The 21077-nt window shown below is 38.5% G+C and overlaps 4 protein-coding genes across 4 annotated transcripts; 3 read left to right on the forward strand and 1 right to left on the reverse strand.

Moving 5' to 3' along the window:
* LOC109126017 (uncharacterized mitochondrial protein AtMg00820-like) lies at positions 6571-6960 on the reverse strand. Its single transcript, XM_019229013.1, has one exon. The coding sequence runs from the start codon at positions 6958-6960 to the stop codon at positions 6571-6573; it is 390 nt and encodes a 129-aa protein (XP_019084558.1).
* On the forward strand, positions 14098-16590 carry LOC104788834 (selenium-binding protein 3-like). Its single transcript, XM_010514616.2, has 7 exons — positions 14098-14240; positions 14707-14902; positions 14995-15222; positions 15317-15548; positions 15635-15742; positions 15812-16084; positions 16162-16590. The coding sequence occupies exons 1-7, from the start codon at positions 14129-14131 to the stop codon at positions 16441-16443; spliced, it is 1431 nt and encodes a 476-aa protein (XP_010512918.1). The 5' UTR covers positions 14098-14128; the 3' UTR covers positions 16444-16590.
* Positions 18058-18591, forward strand: LOC104707168 (peptidyl-prolyl cis-trans isomerase CYP19-1-like). Its single transcript, XM_010423462.1, has one exon. The coding sequence runs from the start codon at positions 18058-18060 to the stop codon at positions 18589-18591; it is 534 nt and encodes a 177-aa protein (XP_010421764.1).
* On the forward strand, positions 20657-21076 carry LOC104788843 (protein RALF-like 24; the record flags this gene model as incomplete). Its single annotated transcript, XM_019229053.1, has 1 exon — positions 20657-21076. A coding segment is annotated over exon 1 (357 nt), but the record flags the coding sequence as incomplete, so codon positions are not given.

Genomic DNA, 21077 nt, shown 5'->3' on the forward strand with positions numbered 1-21077 from the left:
GATCTTCACAACCTTGCTATGCACCAATCATACCGTGGTGATGATTCTGTTCTTATTGGTGATGCTTCTGATCTCCCTATTAACTGGTTCACTATCTCTACCCTCCACCTCCCGCAACCTAATATTGAATTTTGTTCTTTGTGATTCTCATATCCACAAAAATTTAATTTCTGTTTACCGGCTCTGCAATGCTAATCAAGTGTCTGTTGCATTCTAACCTGCTTCCTTTCAGGTGAAGGATATGAGCTCGGGGGCCCTGTTACTCCAAGGCAAAACTAGAGACGAACTTTACGAGTGGCCGACATCACCAACCACTCTCTCTGCTTTCTTTGCTTCATCCTCCTCCAAACCAACCTTAGCGGACTGGCACCATCGCTTAGGCCACCCTGCTTCACCTATTCTTAAATCCCTAGTCTCTAAATTCTACCTCCCTTACTCTCAATCTTCTTCTTCTCAAAATTTGTTATGTTCTCAAAATTCTATCACTTCCACACGACCCCTTGAATTTATTTTTTCTGATGTCTGGACTTCCCCCGTTGTGTCTGTTGACAACTACAAATATTATTTGGTCCTCATTGATCACTACACTTGCTATACCTGGTTATATCCACTTAAAACCAAATCTCAAGTCCGTGACACGTTCATTCCATTCAAAGCGCTAGTGGAGAACAAATTTGGTTTAAGAATCGTCACCTTATATTCGGACAATGGTGGAGAGTTTTTCGCTCTCAAATTCTTCTTATCGGTTTCAGAAATCTCTCATTTCACCTCACCGCCTCACACATCGGAGCACAATGGAATTTTGAAAAAGAAGCACCATCACGTTGTCGAAACTGCCTTTCTCTTCTTATTGGTCGTACGCCTTTGCAGCAGCTGTCTATCTCATCAATTGCCTTCCAACACCGGTCATTGTCATGGAGTCTCCATTCCAGAAGTTGTTTCGTACCTCTCCCAATTACTCCAAACTTCGAGTATTTGACTGTCTCTGCTTTCCCTGGTTACATCCATACACTACTCACAAGCTGGAGAACCATTCAACACCGTGTGTGTTCTTAGGATACTCTTTCACCCAAAGCGCCTACCTGTGTCTCTAACTCAGCACTGGCCACATTTATGTCTCCTGCCATGTCAAATTTGATGAAACCTGGTTTCCGTTCAATTCACTTTGCGACTCTTCCTCTGAAACACCCATATCCTCGCCTTCTTCCGCCACATCATTCGTCGGTGTCATCCCTTATCAACCGCCACCACTCGTCTCGTCATTCGTGCCTCCGACTGGACCCCTAAGCTCAGCTTCTCACCGGACTGCGTCACCGGAAATCAGTCCCGAAAACACGGTAAGTGACTCTAATTCACCTCGTGCCATTGCAGTGCCAGATAACATTCGGTCCAGCCCAACCAGTAATCCTAGTCCGGCCCATCAACCAACTTCTCCATTATGGCCAAATTACAATTCCCCGGCCCACTATGTTCCAAGTCCAACACCCTCCTCTTAACCATCGACACCAACCTCTCCCTCGACCTCTGAACCATCGTTACCCTCCTCCCAACCTGTTATCGTTCCTCCACCACCAGTCCAAAATATCCACCCTATGCAGACCAGACGTAAAAATAATATCACCAAACCCAAACCCAAACTCAATCTCTCTGCTGCCTTATCCACTCCCTTTACCACCGAACCTCTAATGGTGAACCAGGCGCTGAATGACAAGATCTGGCGAGATGCCATGTCCAGAGAAATTGACGCCTTTGCTCACAATCAGACGATGGACCTGATTCCACGACCACCAAATCACAATATCGTTGCCTGTAAGTGTGTCTATAAGAATACATTTTCAATGAATGTCAAACTTGACAGGTGAAAGGCTCGGCTTGTCGCAAAGGGCTATAACCAGCAGTATGGCCGTGACTACACCAAGACCTTTAGCCCAGTGATCAAATCAACAACGCTCCGCTTGGTTCTTGATGTTGTCGTGAGTCGTTCTTGGCCAATTTTACAACTGAATGTCAATAACGTGTTTTTACAGGGAACTCTCAAGGTGTAGGTCTACATGGAGCAACCACTCGGCTTCAGTGATCATCCATCATACGTTTGTCGCCGCTGCAAAGCGATCTACGACCTCAAGCAGGCTCCTCGTGCCTGGTACACAGACTTACGCACTTATCTTCTCAGTGTTGGGTTTCTCAATTCCCTCGCGGACACCTCTCTGTTCATTCTACGGCGCGAGGAAACTTTTGTGTATCTCTTAGTGTACGTAGGTAGATGATATTCTTATCACCAGCAATGACCGCTCCTCCATACAACAAATCCTTCACTCACTTGCGGATCGCTTCTCTGTTAAAGATCTGGAAGATCTTAACTATATTTGGGAATCGAAGCTCATCGTACTGCTCAACGGTTGCATCTTTCTCAGCACAAATATATCCTCGATCTACTTCAACGCTACGACATGCTCTATGCCAAGCCTGTTGCAACTCCAATAGCCTTCTCTCCAAAGATTACCCTTAAATCTGGTTCACCTCCCCGATGGCACTGACTATCGGCGCCTTGTTGGGAGTTTACAATATCTTGCCTTTACGAGGTTAGATATCAACTACACGGTGAACCGCTTATCACAATTCATGCACCGCCCAACTCAAGAACACTGGCAAGCAGCAAAAAGAGTCCTTCGTTATCTGGCAGGGACAACCACCCACAATATTTTCTTTGCCGCCAAGAATAGTCTTCAACTCCACACCTACTCAGATGCTGATTGGGCCGGCGACTCTGATGATTATGTCTCCACAAATGCCTATCTTGTCTACATGGGAACTCACCCTGTCTCCTGGTCAGCAAAGAAGCAGAAAACTGTTGCTCGCTCTTCCATTGAAGCAGAATACAGAGCAGTTGCCAATACCTCTGCTGAGCTTCGTTGGATTTGCAACCTTTTAACTGAGCTTGGCGTACATATACAAGTCGTGCCGATTGTCTACTATGATAACGTTGGCGCCACCTTCCTCTGCGCCAACCCTGCCTTTCACTCACGCATGAAACACATTGCTCTAGATTCTTCGTTCGAGGTAGATTCTGCAAGGACAGCTTCATGTTTGTCATGTTAACACAAAATATCAGTTAGCCGATGCTTTGACCAAGCCTCATTCACGCACACAGTTTCTTCACCTACGGATTAAGATTGGAGTGTCTCCCGCCCCTCCATCTTGAGGGGGCGTGTTAAGGATACACCTTGATACGCAAGTGATACACTCTTCATTACTCAATATCTCGTATCATGCTGTATACAGAATATTCTGTTTATGTCTTTAACCTAGTGTGTCTCCTCTGTACAACTATATATGTTTATGTAAAGACCTTGTATATGAATAAGACTCAACTTCTACACCTAGAACAGAATGCAGTTGTTTATAAAGGGTTCGTGTGATCAATAAATTATTAAACGTTGATACTTCAAATGCAAAATAGATACAATTTAATTGATTCTTTACAGTTTCAACCTTGTTCAAACACATAAGCATATACTAACGATCAAGACAATAACTAATGTAACATTAACTGTCCATGACTTCATCATACAATCAACTAAAAAAACATATGTTCATGTCAAAAAAAGTTAAAGAAACCATAAGAATGAACAAAAAAAACTCAAAAAGTAACATTCATTAGACACCTACTGGCCGACGTGCCAGCTTAATACAAAATGTTAAATTGCTTATATGGATGGCTTGAGAGGCTTCAGTGAGCCCCTTTTATTAGATTCCCTCTTCTTTTTTTTTTCTTCTATTATTGTTTTTTTTTTCTCCATTAGCTAAAAAACCCAAGAACGGTATAAACTGCTCTTTGTAGTTTTTGGGTAATGGAAGTGTAATAGAAGGTAATATTCCTATCAAATATGTAAAGTATTTATACAAAAGGAGTTGCCTAAAAGTGATAAGACCGTATCATAGTAAATCTAGGGATATAGTATATTAACATATATCATAATCTAATATCCCCTCACATTGATGGTACGTAATCTGTAACACCTAACATGGACAAAACTCGTTGAAATGTTGGTCCTAGTAGAGCCTTGGTCATAAGATCAGCAATCTGATCATTAGTAGAAATCTGTTCCGTAGTAATGAGCTTGGCGAAGATAGCATCCCGGACTTGATGACAGTCGGATTTTATATGCTTCATCCGCTCATGAAAAACAGGATTAGCTGCAATATAAATGGCAACTTGACTATCACAATGTATTGATATCGGAGAAGGATGATCAACGCCCAAATCCTTGAGAAGACCCTTCAACCATTTGATTTCTTTGAGTGTGTAGGCCATGGAACAGCTAATCCTATTTTGCTTCTTTGTCTTCCAAGAAATAGGTGATTTTCCGAAATAAAAGACAAGCGGAGAGTGAACGTCGAGTAATAGGACATGAGTTATAATTAGAGTCGTAGTAAGCAAAAACTTTGAGGTCACAATCTGATCGAAGAAGAGTTCCTCGCGCATGAGAGCCTTTGAGATAACGAACAAGACAGAGAGCTGTATCCCAATGAACTTCTAAAGGTGCTTTAATGAACTGAGAGAGAATGTGTACTGCGTAGCTTAAATCTGGCCAGGTAAATGTCAAGTAGATAAAACGACCCACCAAATGACAATATTGTTGAGGGTTGTCGAAAACCGGTCCAGTGGCGGAAGCAAGTTTATGATTAACCTCGATAGGTACCGAGAACGACTGACAACCAGGAAGGCCAGCCTCATCGATTATGTCTTTTTTTTTTTGTCAAACCATCGATTATGTCAAGTGCATACTTTTTGAGTGGAAAAAAACCATCCTTGCAACGAGATACCTTGATGCCTAGAAAATATTTCAGCCGTCCAAGATCTTTCATATGAAAACACTTATGGAGTTGAACCTTAAACTTATTAATGGCAGCTAAATTATTTCCTGCAACCACAAAATCATCAACGTAAACAAGAACGTGAAGAATCATCTTGCCTTGCTTCAACATAAACGAGGAGTAATCTTGATAACTTTGAGTGAAACCCAATTCTCGAAGAGAATTGGAGAGCTTAGAGAACCAACAACGAGGTACTTGTTTGAGGTTGTATAAAGATTTCCGAAGACGACAGACTTTGTTAGGATCCATCGTTTTAAAACCAAGAGTGATAACATCATTATTTTACCCATTTTAGCTATAGTTTTAGTATGCATTTAGGAAGATTTTAACATGATTTCAAGACTTTAATGTCTATTATCATGTATTTTAGGTTTCAAGAAGGTTTACATGTTTTATAGCAAAATTACCAAAAGGCAAGGAAAACACGTTTTAGGACAGATCAGAGCTTTACAGGACGGGATATTTTTGAAGAACTTACAGAAATCAAATTTTGACGTGCTTGGTTTCTATGGAATGATGGAAGAGTCATCTTTCTCCTCGAAGTCGAATCAAGTTATTTCGTTCAGCCAATAGGAAAATATGCCCGATTTACCAGATTGTATCTTAAACCGACGAGAAGATAAGTTTGAAGTCAACCTTCACGGCGGCCCGGTCCAGAGGAGTCACGACGGTCCAGAACCTTACTAGCTCCCCTTGTTCTGCACTCAACAAGAAAAAATGTTTCTACCCTTACAAAACCCTAAGCCTTCAAAACTCTATAAATACTCATCTAAACCCTAAGCCTGCAATCATTGGAGAAGCCAAGAGACAACCAGAGGAGGAGCAGCCGACGACCAGAAGCTCTCTCGTTCCTCTCTTGAAGCCTTTGAAGTTCACCAACTCTTTCTTTCTATTTGCTTTGTTCTAGTTTTTTTAAAGGAAGAAGATCCTTACAACTTTGTTTACAACCATTGAAGTTATATCTAAAACCTTTTTCCCTATTTATTCTTTTATGTTTATGAGTTCATTAAACCTTGCTTTGATGATTCCCTTAAACATGCTAGAGTAGTTTTATAGTTGGATTAAAAGGGATAATCAAAGGGGGAGATGATCTAAGTTTAGGTGGCAATTTTTAGGTTTGTTAGATTTATATTCTGTTTATTCTATACTTTAATTCTAAGTCTTTGATTAATGCTTTAAGTTAGCCTCATGAACTAACTATATATGATCTAAAGTGTGTGTGCGTCGCTAAAAACTTGAATATGTGCTTGACCTAGCTTAGATGTGTGTCGTGTCATAGGAAGCTAATACCACTTACCTACGGAACTTCATGGATTAGAATCGAACCTGTTTTAAATGCTTTGATCTATGTGTCGTTGCATGCGATAGTTGAGTAATGGAGTATAGGGATCTTAGACTATTAGCTTGTGATCTATAAGTTAATGGTTCATTCGTGTTTCGTAGTCCGAGTCTTAGATGAACAACCTAATCATAAACTTGCCTAGATAGATAGATCATCGATCCCTTGCGATTTCCCTTGATGTCCAACGCTTTTATTATTTATTTTACTTGCTTTATTTTCGTTTATTACTTACTACGACCGTGACAACAAAAACCCCATTTTTATTGAGTTCTAGCCCTACATCTCTTTCGACAGATTCTCGAAACAACAACTCTCTGTCTGTGGGATCGATCCTTAAATACTCCAACTGATTAATTGTCCACTTGCAGTAGTTGTGTGGTCTTTTTAAGATAAAAGATTGAAGTGACAAAAAGATTGTAAACCTCTTCATCAAGATCACAATGAAGGAAAGCATTGTGAACATCCATTTGGTGGACTTCCCAACCCTTAGCAGCAACAACACTGAGAAGAGAACGAACGGTTGTCATTTTGGCAAATGGAGCAAACGTTTCTTTAAAATCAGTCCCCTCTTTTTGATGATTTCCCATGGCGACTAGACGAGCCATGCGATGTTCCAAAGTGGGATCAGAGTTAAATTTCAACTTGTAGACCCATTTCTTATTTTTAGCATTCTTCTTGGGAAGTAAATCAATAATATCCCAAGTATGGTTTTCCTCAAGAGCATCAATCTCTTTCCGCATAGCCTTGCACCATCCTTTGATTAAGACAACATCTTACAAATGTGTTGGCTCCGTGCTGTCAAGGATGGCTACCATGTAGGCAATATGATTGACCAAAAAACCCGCGTCAGATAAATACATGGAAATAGGATAAAAAGATAGTAGACAAGGAAGTTTATTCGGAGAACCCGGGAGCAAGAGCGTGAGACGAAGAGTGTACATGAAGAGATCTTTTTGTGATGCCTTTTCCCTATAACTCGGGTAAACCAGGTTAGAAAACCTCAATGGTGTCATTTAAAATAGTCTATTAATAGTGTAGAAGGGGTAGAACTAGACGACACAGACGTCTTAGGAGTGAGCATCAGAGCAGGCGGCATCATAACCTTAATATACTGTGTAGGAGTAGAAGAAATAACCTCCACCGAGGCGGTAGGAACTGGCAAAAACCAATCATTTTCAATGAGAGCAGGCAGCACAGAAGAGGATATGACCTCTTGTTTGTCAATGTACGGAAACACATCATCAGGAAATTGGATATCGCGACTGGTGAAATTTTTTTTGATTCAAGGTCAAACTGGCGCCAAGCTTTTTTGCCATAGGGGTAACCCACAAAAACGCATTTACGACTCCGAGCCCTAAATTTATCTTTTTTCAAGAGATCGAGTGTGTATAACAAAGACATCCAAAAATACGAAGTATGGTGTATGATGGGCGTTGCCGAAATAGAACTTCATATGACGGTGTTTACGTTATCATCAAACATCGTGTGTGGATACGCCTCAATAGAACAGTCGTATCGAACGCAAACACCGTCATATTCTCAATGTTGCTCGTGTTTGTCTTGTCCAAAATCATATGCCAGTAAAAATTTTGGGTGAAAGTATTCTCACTGCTACACATTTGATGAACCACACACCGTCTTCAATATTGAAGGGTAGACAAACACCATATGAGGTGAGTTACATGAATTAGGTGCCATTGTCTGTGCGGAAAGACTTCACTTGTTTGCCATATTGTCTCTCGGCCATAGCACAAAAATTGCGAATCAGAATTAAGACCTCTGATTTAGCGGGCATTAAATATGTCCACATGGCTCGAGAATTATCATCAATGAGAGTTAGAAAATATACCACACCACTCGTAGAAGAAGTCTGATAAGGCCTTTATACATCACAATGAACAAGAACATGGCATTATTCATCAATTTTTCATATCTCCAAGGCCACTTGAAGAATGTTCACATTCAAGTAAAGAAAGTAAAACAGTAGAAGATGGATGACCGAGTTTACGATGCCATAATACTCCAGAAGAAACTGTAGTAGTAGTCGAGACCTTGTTAGAACGAGCAGCCAAAACTCCAGTAAAATAGTACAATCCCTCATGCTCTTCCCCTGCCCCAATCAAAGTCCTCGAAAAACGGTCTTGCAAGAAACACAAGGTATCTGTAAATATTCAAATAGAGCCAGTTTGTTTCAAAATTTTAGAAACAGAAATTAATTTGCAATTAAAATCTGGAACAAACAAAATATCAGTAAGCAAGTAAGCGAAGCTCAAAGGTAGTAAGCCACGCTTGGTAGCTGATACTAGGATTCTTGTATGTCTATCCTAGCAGGTTAAATTAACCGCATGTAGTTGTAGTACTTAAAGTGTCAATCTGAATGGGATGTTGCTAGCAATCAAGATGCAATCAACGTGTCACAAGTCAAGCCAATTCAGAGAGTGGGTTTATATCTAACAATCCTAGAATGAACAGAATGTAAAGCGGAAATGAACTACAGAACTAGAAACGAAAATGCATGGCAAGAAGCGAACATGAATAAGTATGAGCAAAAACGATTCTAAGCATGAACTAGATAGCAAAAATAGAAACGATCTCAGGAATGCAATAAAAATAAGAAAGATAGGACTCCTAAGGATGTGAGTAATTGATGTCAGTGGAGTCTCCTAGTCTATAGAGTGTTTAACATGCCACAAGCAAACTATCCCTAGACAATGAACATCACGACTTAGTTGATCCAATCTCTTGACAGAAGCTACTCAGACTCAACCACTTCCAAACCTAGCTCTCGCTAGAGAAACATGGTCGAGCAGGCATGACGAACCAGTTCATTCAAATCAATGAACACCCTAGACAACTAATATCTTAGGCTAGGAATGCAAGTCTCTGGCACTAGTTGGCCAGATATTTCATCAAACACCTTTTGGGTGCAGAAATGTCTAAGTACTAGTTCCAATTGATCAGAGAGAAACTAGTATTTCTAACTCTAGTCCAGAAGAATCACACGAATCTAAACTTAAACACCCTACATACTACCATCCTCCAACTAATCTATCCCATCCTCAAGAACTATCACACTACTCAGATACGGAAATCATCATCACCAAAGATACAAATCTAGAAATCATTGAATCAAGCATGATCAGATAGACAAAAATGAGATGAACAACAACTTTGTAGAAGAAATCAATTGCAAAAAAAAAAAAAAAAACTCAATGAAATCAAAGTTATCTGGATTACAAAATCAAAGAACGTTTTAGGTGGCTAAGTAAACCTTCAGGAAAAAACGAGATGTCTGAGTAAAAACTTAACAATCCCTAAAACATAAAACGACAAGATAGAGCGTTGGTTTAGAAACCCTTCTCGGACGCGTCTTCAGAACAAAACCAGGACGTTGGTTTAAGAGCGTCGATTGAGTCGCGTCGTGAAAGTGTCAATCGAGTCGGAGTCTAGGAAGTTTGATCGATTGGCGGCTTGAGATCGTTGATCGAGTGGCAGCTTAAAATCGTCGGTCGAGTGGCAGCTTGCAATCGTCAGTCGAGTGGCAGCTTGAGATCGTCGATCGAGTGGCAGCTTGAGAATGTTGATCGAGTGGCAGATTGAAATCGTCGATCGAGAGGCAGCTTGAAATCGTCGATCGAGTGGCAGCTTTAAAAGTGTTGTCTAAGAGCTGCTGATCGAGTCGCATCTTGAGGGTGCTCAGGAGCCCTACTGGGACGTCTTGGTCGAGTCGCTGCTAACATCCGATCGAGTGGGAGCTCTCCTTTGCGTGAAGGTCGAGTCGGAATTCAGAACGTACGTGCATCCACTAAAACGGTGATAACTCATGAACCACGACTCCGATTGGCTTGAAATAAATGGCAGTGGAAAGATGAGTCAATTAACTACAACTTTGTGGAAAACGTCGAAAGCTGAATCTCGACGTAAAACTTTCACTCGACTCGATCAAAGACGTGGAAGGTTGGGTCGCTGGGTAGTGTTGATCGAGTCGTTGGATTGCTTTTCTGCTCCCTGTTTGCTTTTGATGGTTTGGACATCCCCTAAAACACTTGAAACAACTCTAATATGCAAGATGCATGCAAGACCAATGCAAAGACTACCTAGATATGCACATTATGCAAAAGAGACCAAAAACAATACAAAACAATGAGTTAAGAGAACAAAATGAATGACAAATGCATGATGAAAGGGTGTAAAATATATACATATCAGTAGCACGGGAAGCATGACCATCCGGGTCACAGGTGAGGGAATGATATCAACACAATCAACCAGAATCGAGTAATCTCCGGTCATGTGGTGCGAAACACAAGTATCCAAAAATCACATCAATTTAGCGTGTGTTACCCAACAGTTTTTCAGAAGTACTGTTGGAGCGTTGAGCTTCGAGAAGATTGATGAGCTGTGTTATCTGATTGTTGCTACTGTCGGAAGGAGATGTAACATGAACATTGTTGGCTCAGCCACGTCCTGACCATTGAACCTGGACGAGCGACCCCCTCGTTGACTGAGCGAGTAGAAGTATCCTTGTTGTCGAAACAATTTCCACCCTTTTGTTCGTAATACCAATCAGGAAACCCATGAAGAAGAAAGCATTCTGAAATTTCATGGCCTTGACGACGACAATGAGTGCAAAAGAGGGTGGAGCGATCGCAAAAACGTTGGTTAGAAACAACAACAATTTTGAGAAGGCTGCTCTTTTTTTTATAGAGAAAATAATAGCGTCGGTCTTGGCAATCTCCTTTGATCTTGCAACGTTGAAATTTTGTTCCTCTCGAATAACACGAGAGTAAACTTGCGTAAGAGGTGCGATTGGATCTTCATCATTGATAGTGGAGCGAATGTTGCTGAAACGTGGAGATCCAAGCCAAAAAGAAACTGATGAACACATCTTCTTCACGCTCGTTAGCAATATCCAGAGTAGCAGCACAGGTACATTGACGGCCTGTTCTGTAGTTTTGCAGCTCTTCCCACAGTTTGGAGAGACGACTGTAGTATTCCAGCACCGATTGACCATTCTGCTTACTAGCAGCTATCTCATCCTTGAGAACCTGTTTACAAACCCCGTTCGCAGCCAAGAAACGAGATCGAAGGCTGTCCTATAATGTAGAAGCATCAGTAATAAACAAAACCATGGAACGAAGCTTGGGATCAATGGAAGTTTGTATCCATCCAATGATTAATTAGTTGGCGGCACGCCACATGGCTAACTCAGGTTCAGAGGTTGGTTTTGGGATAGTACCATTGATGAATCCAAGCTTTTGTTTGGCCTGCAAAGAATTTTGTAATTCAGTTGCCCTATTCAACATAGTTGTCTTCTTGCAAAATTACAGAAGAGATCAAAGCTCTTGGATTGTCAGAAGCATTGGATTGATATGGTAATGGTGGTGCGGATACGACGAGTTAAAGAAAAGAAGTATAATGAAAAGTAGAAGAGAAGAGAAGCGGCGGTTGCTAAGAATAACGACAGGAGAGAAAAGAAAATCTAGGTCACAAGAGTTTCTGCTCTGATACCATGTAATAGAAAATAATCTCTTGGTGTATTCCAATCAAAGATGTGAAGTATTTTATACAAAAGGAGTTGCCTAAAAGTGATAAGACCATATCATATTAAATCTAGGGATATACTAATCTAATAGAAATCTTAGGTTCTGCTCTTATTTACTTGTAAGTTCCGAATTAGGATTTAGCTTTTCTGTATTTGCCTCGTTCATCTAACAAAATTGATATGTACATACATTTTGATGGCTTCTGATCGTGGTTCTGCTGTTGATGGTAAACCCTTTTTGATGAAACATACGGAAGATGCAAAAATCAAAGACCAAGGTGAGAAAGGTCACTCTGAGGCTACATTTAAAGCTGTAGACCTGAATCTGCCCAAGTTCTACTAGCACATGATCAATCAAACAAGGGAAATTTAGGTGCGGGTCTCTCTCTCTCTCTATATATATATATACCTCTATTTTGTTTTTGTGTCTCAAGTTAAATCTCCATAGATATTTTTTTAGTTATTTTCTTCACTTTTGTGATACTTATGCTTCTTATTTTAGGTTCTCCAGAAAAAAGGAGTTGCATCGAAGAGATTTGTCCAAGTTAGCAACATGAGTCCACGACTTACGGCTGTACAACTTAGGCAGATATTTGGCAGCTCTAAGTCAAATGCTTCAAAAGGAAGATTTAGTTCTTAATTTAAACACAGAGCAGTTTAGTTTTCCAAAATGAGAAAACTCCATGATCTATTTATATTATAAATTGTAACGTGTAGCCAATCTCTTTATCAAGAAAACTCCAATGAACAAATCTCTTCAATCGCCAATGATCTCATCATCTTCTTTATTATGTTTTACGGGTTTAATCTTTGGATTCGATGTGTCCTTGATCTTTCCTTCTCAGGATCAACGCCGCCTTGGAGCTATTATAATACCAAACAAAGAATCAGCAGAAGGAGCAGCAAAGCAGAAAATTTCACCTCTAGATCCTGAAGTCAATGAACTTAGCAAGGAGACGATAACTAGCATGGTCTACGAAGAACTGAGGAAATGGTAATGTATCAGACCAAGTGTTACTCTTTGAGCATATGGATCCCTCTCTCTAACGTATGATTTAAGCGTATATATACTTGCCTTAATCAAGCAATCACACATATATAAACCATAATGAGGACATCACAATGCTCGTTCCAAGTTGGGCCTGTTCTGATTGTGGATGAGGCTTTCACGGTAAGTTCTTTTGTTCAATCTCATTCATAATCGCTTCACTTGTTCTATGTAATATCTTTACAGATAGACAACGGTTTAATGACACCGACAATGAAAATAAGACGGGACAAGGTGGTTGATCAATACAAGAATGAAATAGAAAGACTCTACAAGTAGACTAGAGATCTTATAGCATCTTCCTTTACGTTTACCAGTTCTTACTTCATTGTTAATATAAGCTGGAAATATCGGTTCACGCGCAGTATAATAAAGCATACCACTACATGAAAACTAATAAGCTTTTTGTTCTTCGACTATGATGAATTATCCAGTTCTGCAGCACTATAGATACTTATTAGATCTTCTTGTACGATTCATAGAACCAGTGAAAACCAAATTGTACGTTTGAGTATTAGCGATATCTTGCCTTCTATGTGTAGTTGTTGATACAAATTTTGTATAGCTGGGCTAAATTAGCCTCAAAACTGGGAGGTGACAACTTTTGACATTTAACTATATTATCACTTCAAAGCCAAAAGGAGAGTAATGGGAAGTGATGCTTTCTTTTGTATTTCATGTAATACAAATGATAAGTATAGCTCTAAAATGGAGGCCATGCTTATGTCATAAGATGTAAAATATACCCTATTTGGTGACTTTACAATATTAAGGATTAGATTAGTATAATTTAGGTATGTTAAATGTGTTAGAGCTCACCTAATTAAGGGTTTGTGCATGTTGTTTGAAGATCGAATGAGCCGATTAAACAAGTATTAACCAAAGATGTATGCTAGATTACTACTGAGAGGTTTGAGATTATCCTGTTGGGTGAATGAGTAGTTGTTGATAGAATATTGCAAATTGCTTATAAATTTGATTAGGTGACCAATGATTTGTACATAATATATATTATCTATGAGGTAAGCAAACTGAGTTTTTTTTTTGTTTCTCGTCGAAGGTCTATTAAAATAAGATACGACCTGAACGTACGTACCATCCTGTGTCACACTCTTAGGCTATGTCTTTCTCTGTTTTTTTTTTTCATATTTATAAAACAAAATGATTAGCGCACAACTAAAATGATAAAGTTGTTTTAATTTTTAATTTAATACATATATTAGTTTACTTCCAACTTGCAGAAAATAACAGTATATAAAGCCAATATATGCAGAAGTAGACTAAGACAGCTTAGTAGAGAGATATAGAAACTGAGATGGAAGCGGCGGGTGAAGATTGCTGTGAGAGCGGCCCGGGTTACGCTACGCCTCTCCTTGCCATGTCTGGTCCACGAGAGAAACTCATCTATGTCACTGCCTTATACACCGGTAAACTATTTTCTAGCTCTTTATATATGGAATGGAATTAAGAGTATAAGATTTGGGGGTGTATTCAACTTGACATTTTAAGTGATTTGTGTAAAAGTTATAAATCCTATGTTATTCAATCATGGATTTTAAAAAGTCTCATGAAATCCACTGTTATTCAACTGATGATTTAAAAATCTACTTTGAAATCCACTGTTATTCAAAACAGTTTGTGGAGTTTTAGGGATTCTGGAGGATTTTGGAGGATTTTGGAGGATTTTGGAGGATTTGTTTAGTTAAAAATACAGAAATACAAATCTCATGGTTTTAGATGGGATTTGAAAGAATTTTACCATAAATCATATCAACTCCCCTAAAATCTATCAAAATTTCAAATTTTCAAAATCTCATCAAATCCAGATTACGTAGCGACGGTTTCAAACTTTGTTATGTCGGCTAAAGGTTTTTGGAAATTGGTTTGGTCCAGGAACCGGGACGGCAAAGCCAGATTACGTAGCGACGGTGGATGTGGAACCGAGTTCAACGACATACTCTAGTGTCATCCATAGACTACCAATGCCTTTTCTTGATGACGAACTTCATCATTCAGGCTGGAACTCTTGTAGCTCTTGCTATGGTGATCGTGCTTGTGAAAGACGTTACATCATCTTGCCTTCTCTTCTGTAAGAAACTTAACAACATCTCTCCTATGTTTCTTTTGTATCTGAAAAGTTCTCATGTATTGTGATCTCATCTCACACATGTCGGAAAAAAGGTCTGGTCGCATCTACATCATCGATACGAAAACAAACCCGAGGGAACCATTTCTACACAAATTTGTGGAGCCAGCGGAGGTTTTGGAGAAGACGGGATTGGCTTATCCGCATCAACCTCATTGCTTAGCTTCCGGAGACATTCTTGTGTCTTGTCTTGGGGATGAAGATGGAAACGCAAAAGGCAGTGGGTTTCTCTTACTTGATTCCGAGTTTAACATCAAAGGAAGGTAACTTCGAGAATAACGGATTTGTACTGTTTCTTAGATGGCAAGAAAGAGGAACCAGACCTAATTGCTATCTAATTTAAATTAATTTTAAAAGGTGGGACAAGGATGGAAACAGTCCTTTGTTTGGGTATGATTTCTGGTACCAACCTCGACACAAGACGATGATTAGTACCTCTTGGGGAGCACCAGCCGCGTTTACCAAAGGATTTGACCCCAAGGACGTCTCTGATGGCTTGTATGGAAGGCATCTACATGTCTATAGTTGGCCCGAAGGAGAATTGAAACAGATACTTGACCTCGGTGATACCGGACTTGTACCCTTAGAGGTAAACTCTAGTCTTGCAAATCTCAGCTTATACTACTTTCTTCTTCCACAAGAAACAACATCATCCTCCTCTGTTTTGTTTTGCAGATAAGATTCTTGCACAACCCGGATAAAGCTATGGGATATGTGGGATGTGCGTTGTCGAGTACTATTGTAAGATTTTTCAAGAAGGATGATGAAACATGGAGCCATGAGGTATATAATGAATCTTTATTTCTTTTGATTTTTTTCTTCCTAATTACAAACAACCTCTCCAATTTTAAGGTGGCTATATCAGTGGAACCTCTGAAAGTTGAAAACTGGATTCTCCCGGAAATGGGAGGGGTTATCACTGACTTTCTAATCTCACTCGACGACCGATTCCTCTATTTTTCCAACTGGTTTCATGGAGATATTCGCCAGTACAACATCGAGGACCCGGAAAACCCTGTTTTAACCGGTCAACTATACGTAGGTGGGCTAGTCCAAAAGGGAAGCGATGTCTTGGCCTTAGGAGAAGATGGAAAGACGTTTCAGTTCGATCTCCCTAAGATCAAGGTTCCGTTGAACAAAATCTAGAACGTGTTACTTGTCCTACACGCTATTGTAATAATTGGTGTTTTTCTTGTGTGAAGGGTCAGCGTCTGAGAGGAGGTCCTCAGATGTTTCAGCTGAGCCTAGATGGGAAGCGACTGTACGTGACGAACTCGCTGTTTAGCGTTTGGGACAGACAGTTTTACCCTGAACTTGTGGAGAAAGGCTCACACATGTTGCAGATTGATGTTGATACAGACAAAGGTGGTCTATCCATAAACCCTGACTTCTTAGTCGACTTTGGGTCCGAACCTGATGGTCCTGCGCTCGCTCATGAGATGAGATATCCTGGCGGGGACTGCACCTCTGATATCTGGGTTTAGTTTGCTTCACTAAACAAACCATTTCTATGGAAACTGGAACAGAGCGCATATTTTTATAATGGTTTTGTGTGATTATCAATAAATTAATTAAGAAGAATGTATCAACTTGAGATACAAAACAGATACATATGTGAACCATCAAGACAATAGCTCGTGAAACATTAATGGTCCATGACTACATCATACAATCAACTATAAAAAAAAACATGCATGTTCATGTCAAACAAAGTTTAAAATCAATAGGAACGCACAAAAACTCAACAAGTAACATTTTTATTAAATACTTAATAGGCCGACGTGCCAGCTTAATACAAAATGTTAAATTGCTTACATGGATGACTTGAGAGGCCCCAATGATCCCCTTTTATTAGATTCCCCCTTCTTCTTTTTTCTCAATTATCTAGAAACCCTAAAACGGCACAAACTGATCTTTGTAGTTTTTTGGGTAACGGAAGCTTAGGCTCTGCTCTAACTGATTTGTTATTTTCGAATTAGGGATTCAGCTTTTTGCGTATTTGCTTCGTTCATCTAAGAAATTGATACGTACGTACGTTTTTGATGGCTTCTGATCGTGGTTCTGCTGCTGCTGGTAAGCCCTTTTTGATAAAACATGCGGAAGATACAAAAATCAAAGACCAATGTGAGAAAGATCACTCTGAGGCTAAAGGTGTAAACCATACTATGAGTCTATGATACCCAAATCTGCACAAGCTCTCCAAGCACATGATCAACCAAACAAGGGATATTTAGGTGCTGATATATATATATATATACATCTGAGTCTCAAGTTGAATCTCCATAGATTATTTAGTTTTCTTCACTTTTGTGATACTTATGCTTTTTATTTTAGGTTCTCCATAGAATTTTTACTATAGGGGAGAAAATGTTGTTAAGATATTATAAGTTGATAGATTTGATGAGAGTAAAGACACATAATGTGTTAGAGGAAGAATTATATTAGATTCTCATGATTATAATGTTACAATATATGTTCTCTTATATACACAAAGTATTTCCTAAACTAAGATAATGTAAATGTAAATAATATATTTAGATAAATGTAAATATTTCTAAACTATATCTTCTAGATTTTTCTCAATCTTCATAATTTACATATTTTTGGGTTTGTCATCTCGACCGTCAATCTCGGTTGATCTCTGGTTCTACATATCCCAGTATAAGTCAAATGCTTCAAAAGGAAGATTTAATTCGTGCTTTGAACACAAAGCAGTTTGGTTTTTTAAAATGAGAAAACTCCATGAAGAAGACTCCATGATCTATCTATATTATAAATTGTAACGTGTAGCAAATCTCTTTATCAAGAAGACTCCAATGTCTTCAATCGCCAACGATCTCCATCTTCTTTATTATGTTTCTTCTTATTCATTTTGAAACTTTTGTGTTGCAATGTCGTTGGTAATATATAGAGAAATATATCTTGGTTTATAAATTAAAAGTATGTTTTTCTATAAATCTAAAATCCATGGAAATGCATATCTTACTTAATCCATGATGCATATCTTTCAGTTTTGATATGTATCATCAGAATCGCTTCTATATATAAATGAATCCATCCTTGTACAAAACCCTAATACTTATCTCCGCTTACCGCAAATGGCTAACCCTAAAGTTTTCTTTGATATGACCGTCGACAGCAAACCGGCAGCTGGCCGGATCGTGATGGAGCTCTTCGCCGACACGACACCACGGACGGCCGAGAACTTCCGAGCCCTATGTACCGGCGAGAAAGGCATAGGGAAGTTTGGAAAGCCACTCCACTACAAGGGATCATGCATCCACTCTGTGTCCCCAAAATTAATGTTATGTGGAGGAGACTTCATTGTCGGAGACGGATCCAGAGGCGAATCGATCTACGGTGACACATTCGAGGATGAGAACTTCATCAAGCAGCACACCGGTCCAGGTATACTGACTATGAGCAATGGTGGTCAAGACACCAACGATTCTCGATTCATGATCTGCATGAGGAAGTATTGCGGACTCGACAACGTGCACGTCGTGTTCGGCCAAGTTGTTGAAGGGTTAGATGTACTCAAGAGTATTATGGAAGAGGTTGAAACATATAGCATGAAGCCTTCCAAGACTGTGGTGATCGTCGACTGTGGTGAGATTTTTCAAAAGACCTAAGAGATTATTTCACATAAATATAATGGTAGCTTGTGTCGATCGTCCTGATGATTAATGTTTTTTTGTACTTCTTTCGTTTGGATTTGGCTTTTGGAATTTAGATTGGCTACTACCACTTAATAAACGATAAGCATATGAACCTTTTTTGGTCCTATATATGAACCGGTCAGTTTGAGGTTGGATTAATGAAACGTACAAATTTTTGGGTTTGTATAATTTATTGGCGGGCAAATCCGGTTGGTCTTTGATTTAGCTCATACTAGACATAGCAAATAGACTATATAGATATTAGGGGATACAATATCCCACATTGGAAGATGAGTAAGAACTTAAGTAGTATAAATAAGATATGGGCATCTCCACTTATTGTCAATTGGTTTTGAGTTGGAAGCCCACAATCTAATAAGAGATACAGTAAAACCTCTATAAACTAATAAGGTCGGGACCATTAAATTTTATTAATTTATAGATTTATAGAGGTTTTAATTTATCGATAAATTAATAAAATATTAATTTATGAAGAGAATTTTTATCAGAAATTCAGAGTTTAGAATAAATTGTTGTTCTACTATTTTTCAAGGTGATGATGAAGTTGAAGAAGATATGACGGTACCTTTAGACCAATTACACGTAAGGAAGCAATAATCGCGTCAAGAACTCTCTACAATTTTTAGATGCGATTTGAGAAGACAACACCAGAAGTTTTTGATGCAGTCAGAAAGATTAGAGATGCTCCCAGACAAGAATTCAAATTCAAGAATAAACAAACAACAATAGACCATATTTCACTAGATTTTCTTTATATATATATATATATTAGTTTATTTGATTGTTAATTTATGATATTGATGGGACCATATTTTTACATGAGATTTTTAAAAAAGTTATTAATTTATTATTTTATCGAATAATGTCTAAAATTATACTAGTCACAACTTAGGACCGGAGAAATTTATTAATTTATAGAAGTTATTAATTTACCGAGAATTAATTTATAGAAGTTCTACTGTAGTTCAATACTATAGTCAGTGAAGCAGAGGAAGAGTACATGACTAACTTCATTTTCTTATTTGCATTTTGTCAGCAAAGGAAAAACAAACTTTTTTATCTAACTTTCGTGCTATATCGGAATAAATGATCCCATGATTTGTTTGGTTTTTTTTTATGCTATTTAAAGGCATAAATGAAAGAAATAAGCTTTGAAGAATTGGTTTCTTTTTCAGCAGATGCTATTATTATGGTTTTAAAAACTTTTATCTTTTGTTTTGAACAATGATGTGAATTTATTGATGATGCTTTGGTGTGAAGCAAAATGAAGTAAACAAGTTAGAGCGTGTGGGTCAATGGAAACAGCTCAGCTGATGTAGTTGGGTTGTTGAACTTGTTTGGTGGCATTTACACTAACTCCTTTAATGGTGATTTTTAACCTCCTAACCCCACTCATTTAATCATAATGACCGCCGTAATTATTTACTTTCTTTTCATATGAACTAAACACAACTTTAAAGTATTTTAATCAGATCACTACAAAAACATGTTTATTTTAATATAATTGTTTGAATGGTGACAATTAAATTAGATACATATATATATATCTTAAATTGATAATTATAAAATTTTATTTATCTAAAACAATATATTGTTTATAAAACTAAAAAAAAACAAATTTTAAATTTAGTTATGATTAGTATCACATAGCGGTCAAAGATATAATAATGAAAACGAAAAAAAAATTGAAAGAAAAAAAAAAGAAAATAACGATGAAACAAATAAATGGTATCACTGTAGAAGAAAAAAAAATAGTATCATTTTGAGTAATGTTAATCTTTCGTAGTTTTGTGATTAGTAAATATTACAATGAAATCTGATATTAAAAACAATAAAAAATAATTACAGTTGGAAAGAAAAGCAAAAATTAATTGTATGAATTCTTAAAGGAACCATGTGGACCACAATAAAGATTTTTAATTGCAAATCAAATTAAAAAAAAAATGATTCAATTAATACATGATGTTTACAATTCAGTTTAACTCTATCTAACTTAAACCGACCCGGTTTAACTCCAACAAGAGTTACTTACTTGGAGTTGTCGTAACACAAAGACATCACAAAACTTTCACACACCGACATGTCGTCAAGATCCTTAGCTCTCGTTTACTTATCCATACTTTGCTTTCAAACCCATCTCTCTATCTCCACCACGGTTCCGATTCCGTCGGAGAACGGAGGAATCGACGCAATGCTGATCCGGGGCGGCGTAATCGGAGAGGAGGAAGGAGAGGAGATGATGATGCCATCGGAGATAAGCCGGAGAGTGATGATGATGCGGAAACGGTACATAAGCTATGAAACATTGAGGAGAGACATGGTTCCTTGTCAGAAACCAGGTGCTTCTTACTACGCTTGTCGCTCTGGTCAGGCTAATTCTTACAACAGAGGATGTAGTATCATTACTAGGTGTGCTAGAGACACTAACGATATCAAGA

The sequence above is a fragment of the Camelina sativa genome, chromosome 1, assembly GCF_000633955.1.
Source record: "Camelina sativa cultivar DH55 chromosome 1, Cs, whole genome shotgun sequence".
NCBI classification, from domain to species: Eukaryota; Viridiplantae; Streptophyta; class Magnoliopsida; order Brassicales; family Brassicaceae; genus Camelina; species Camelina sativa.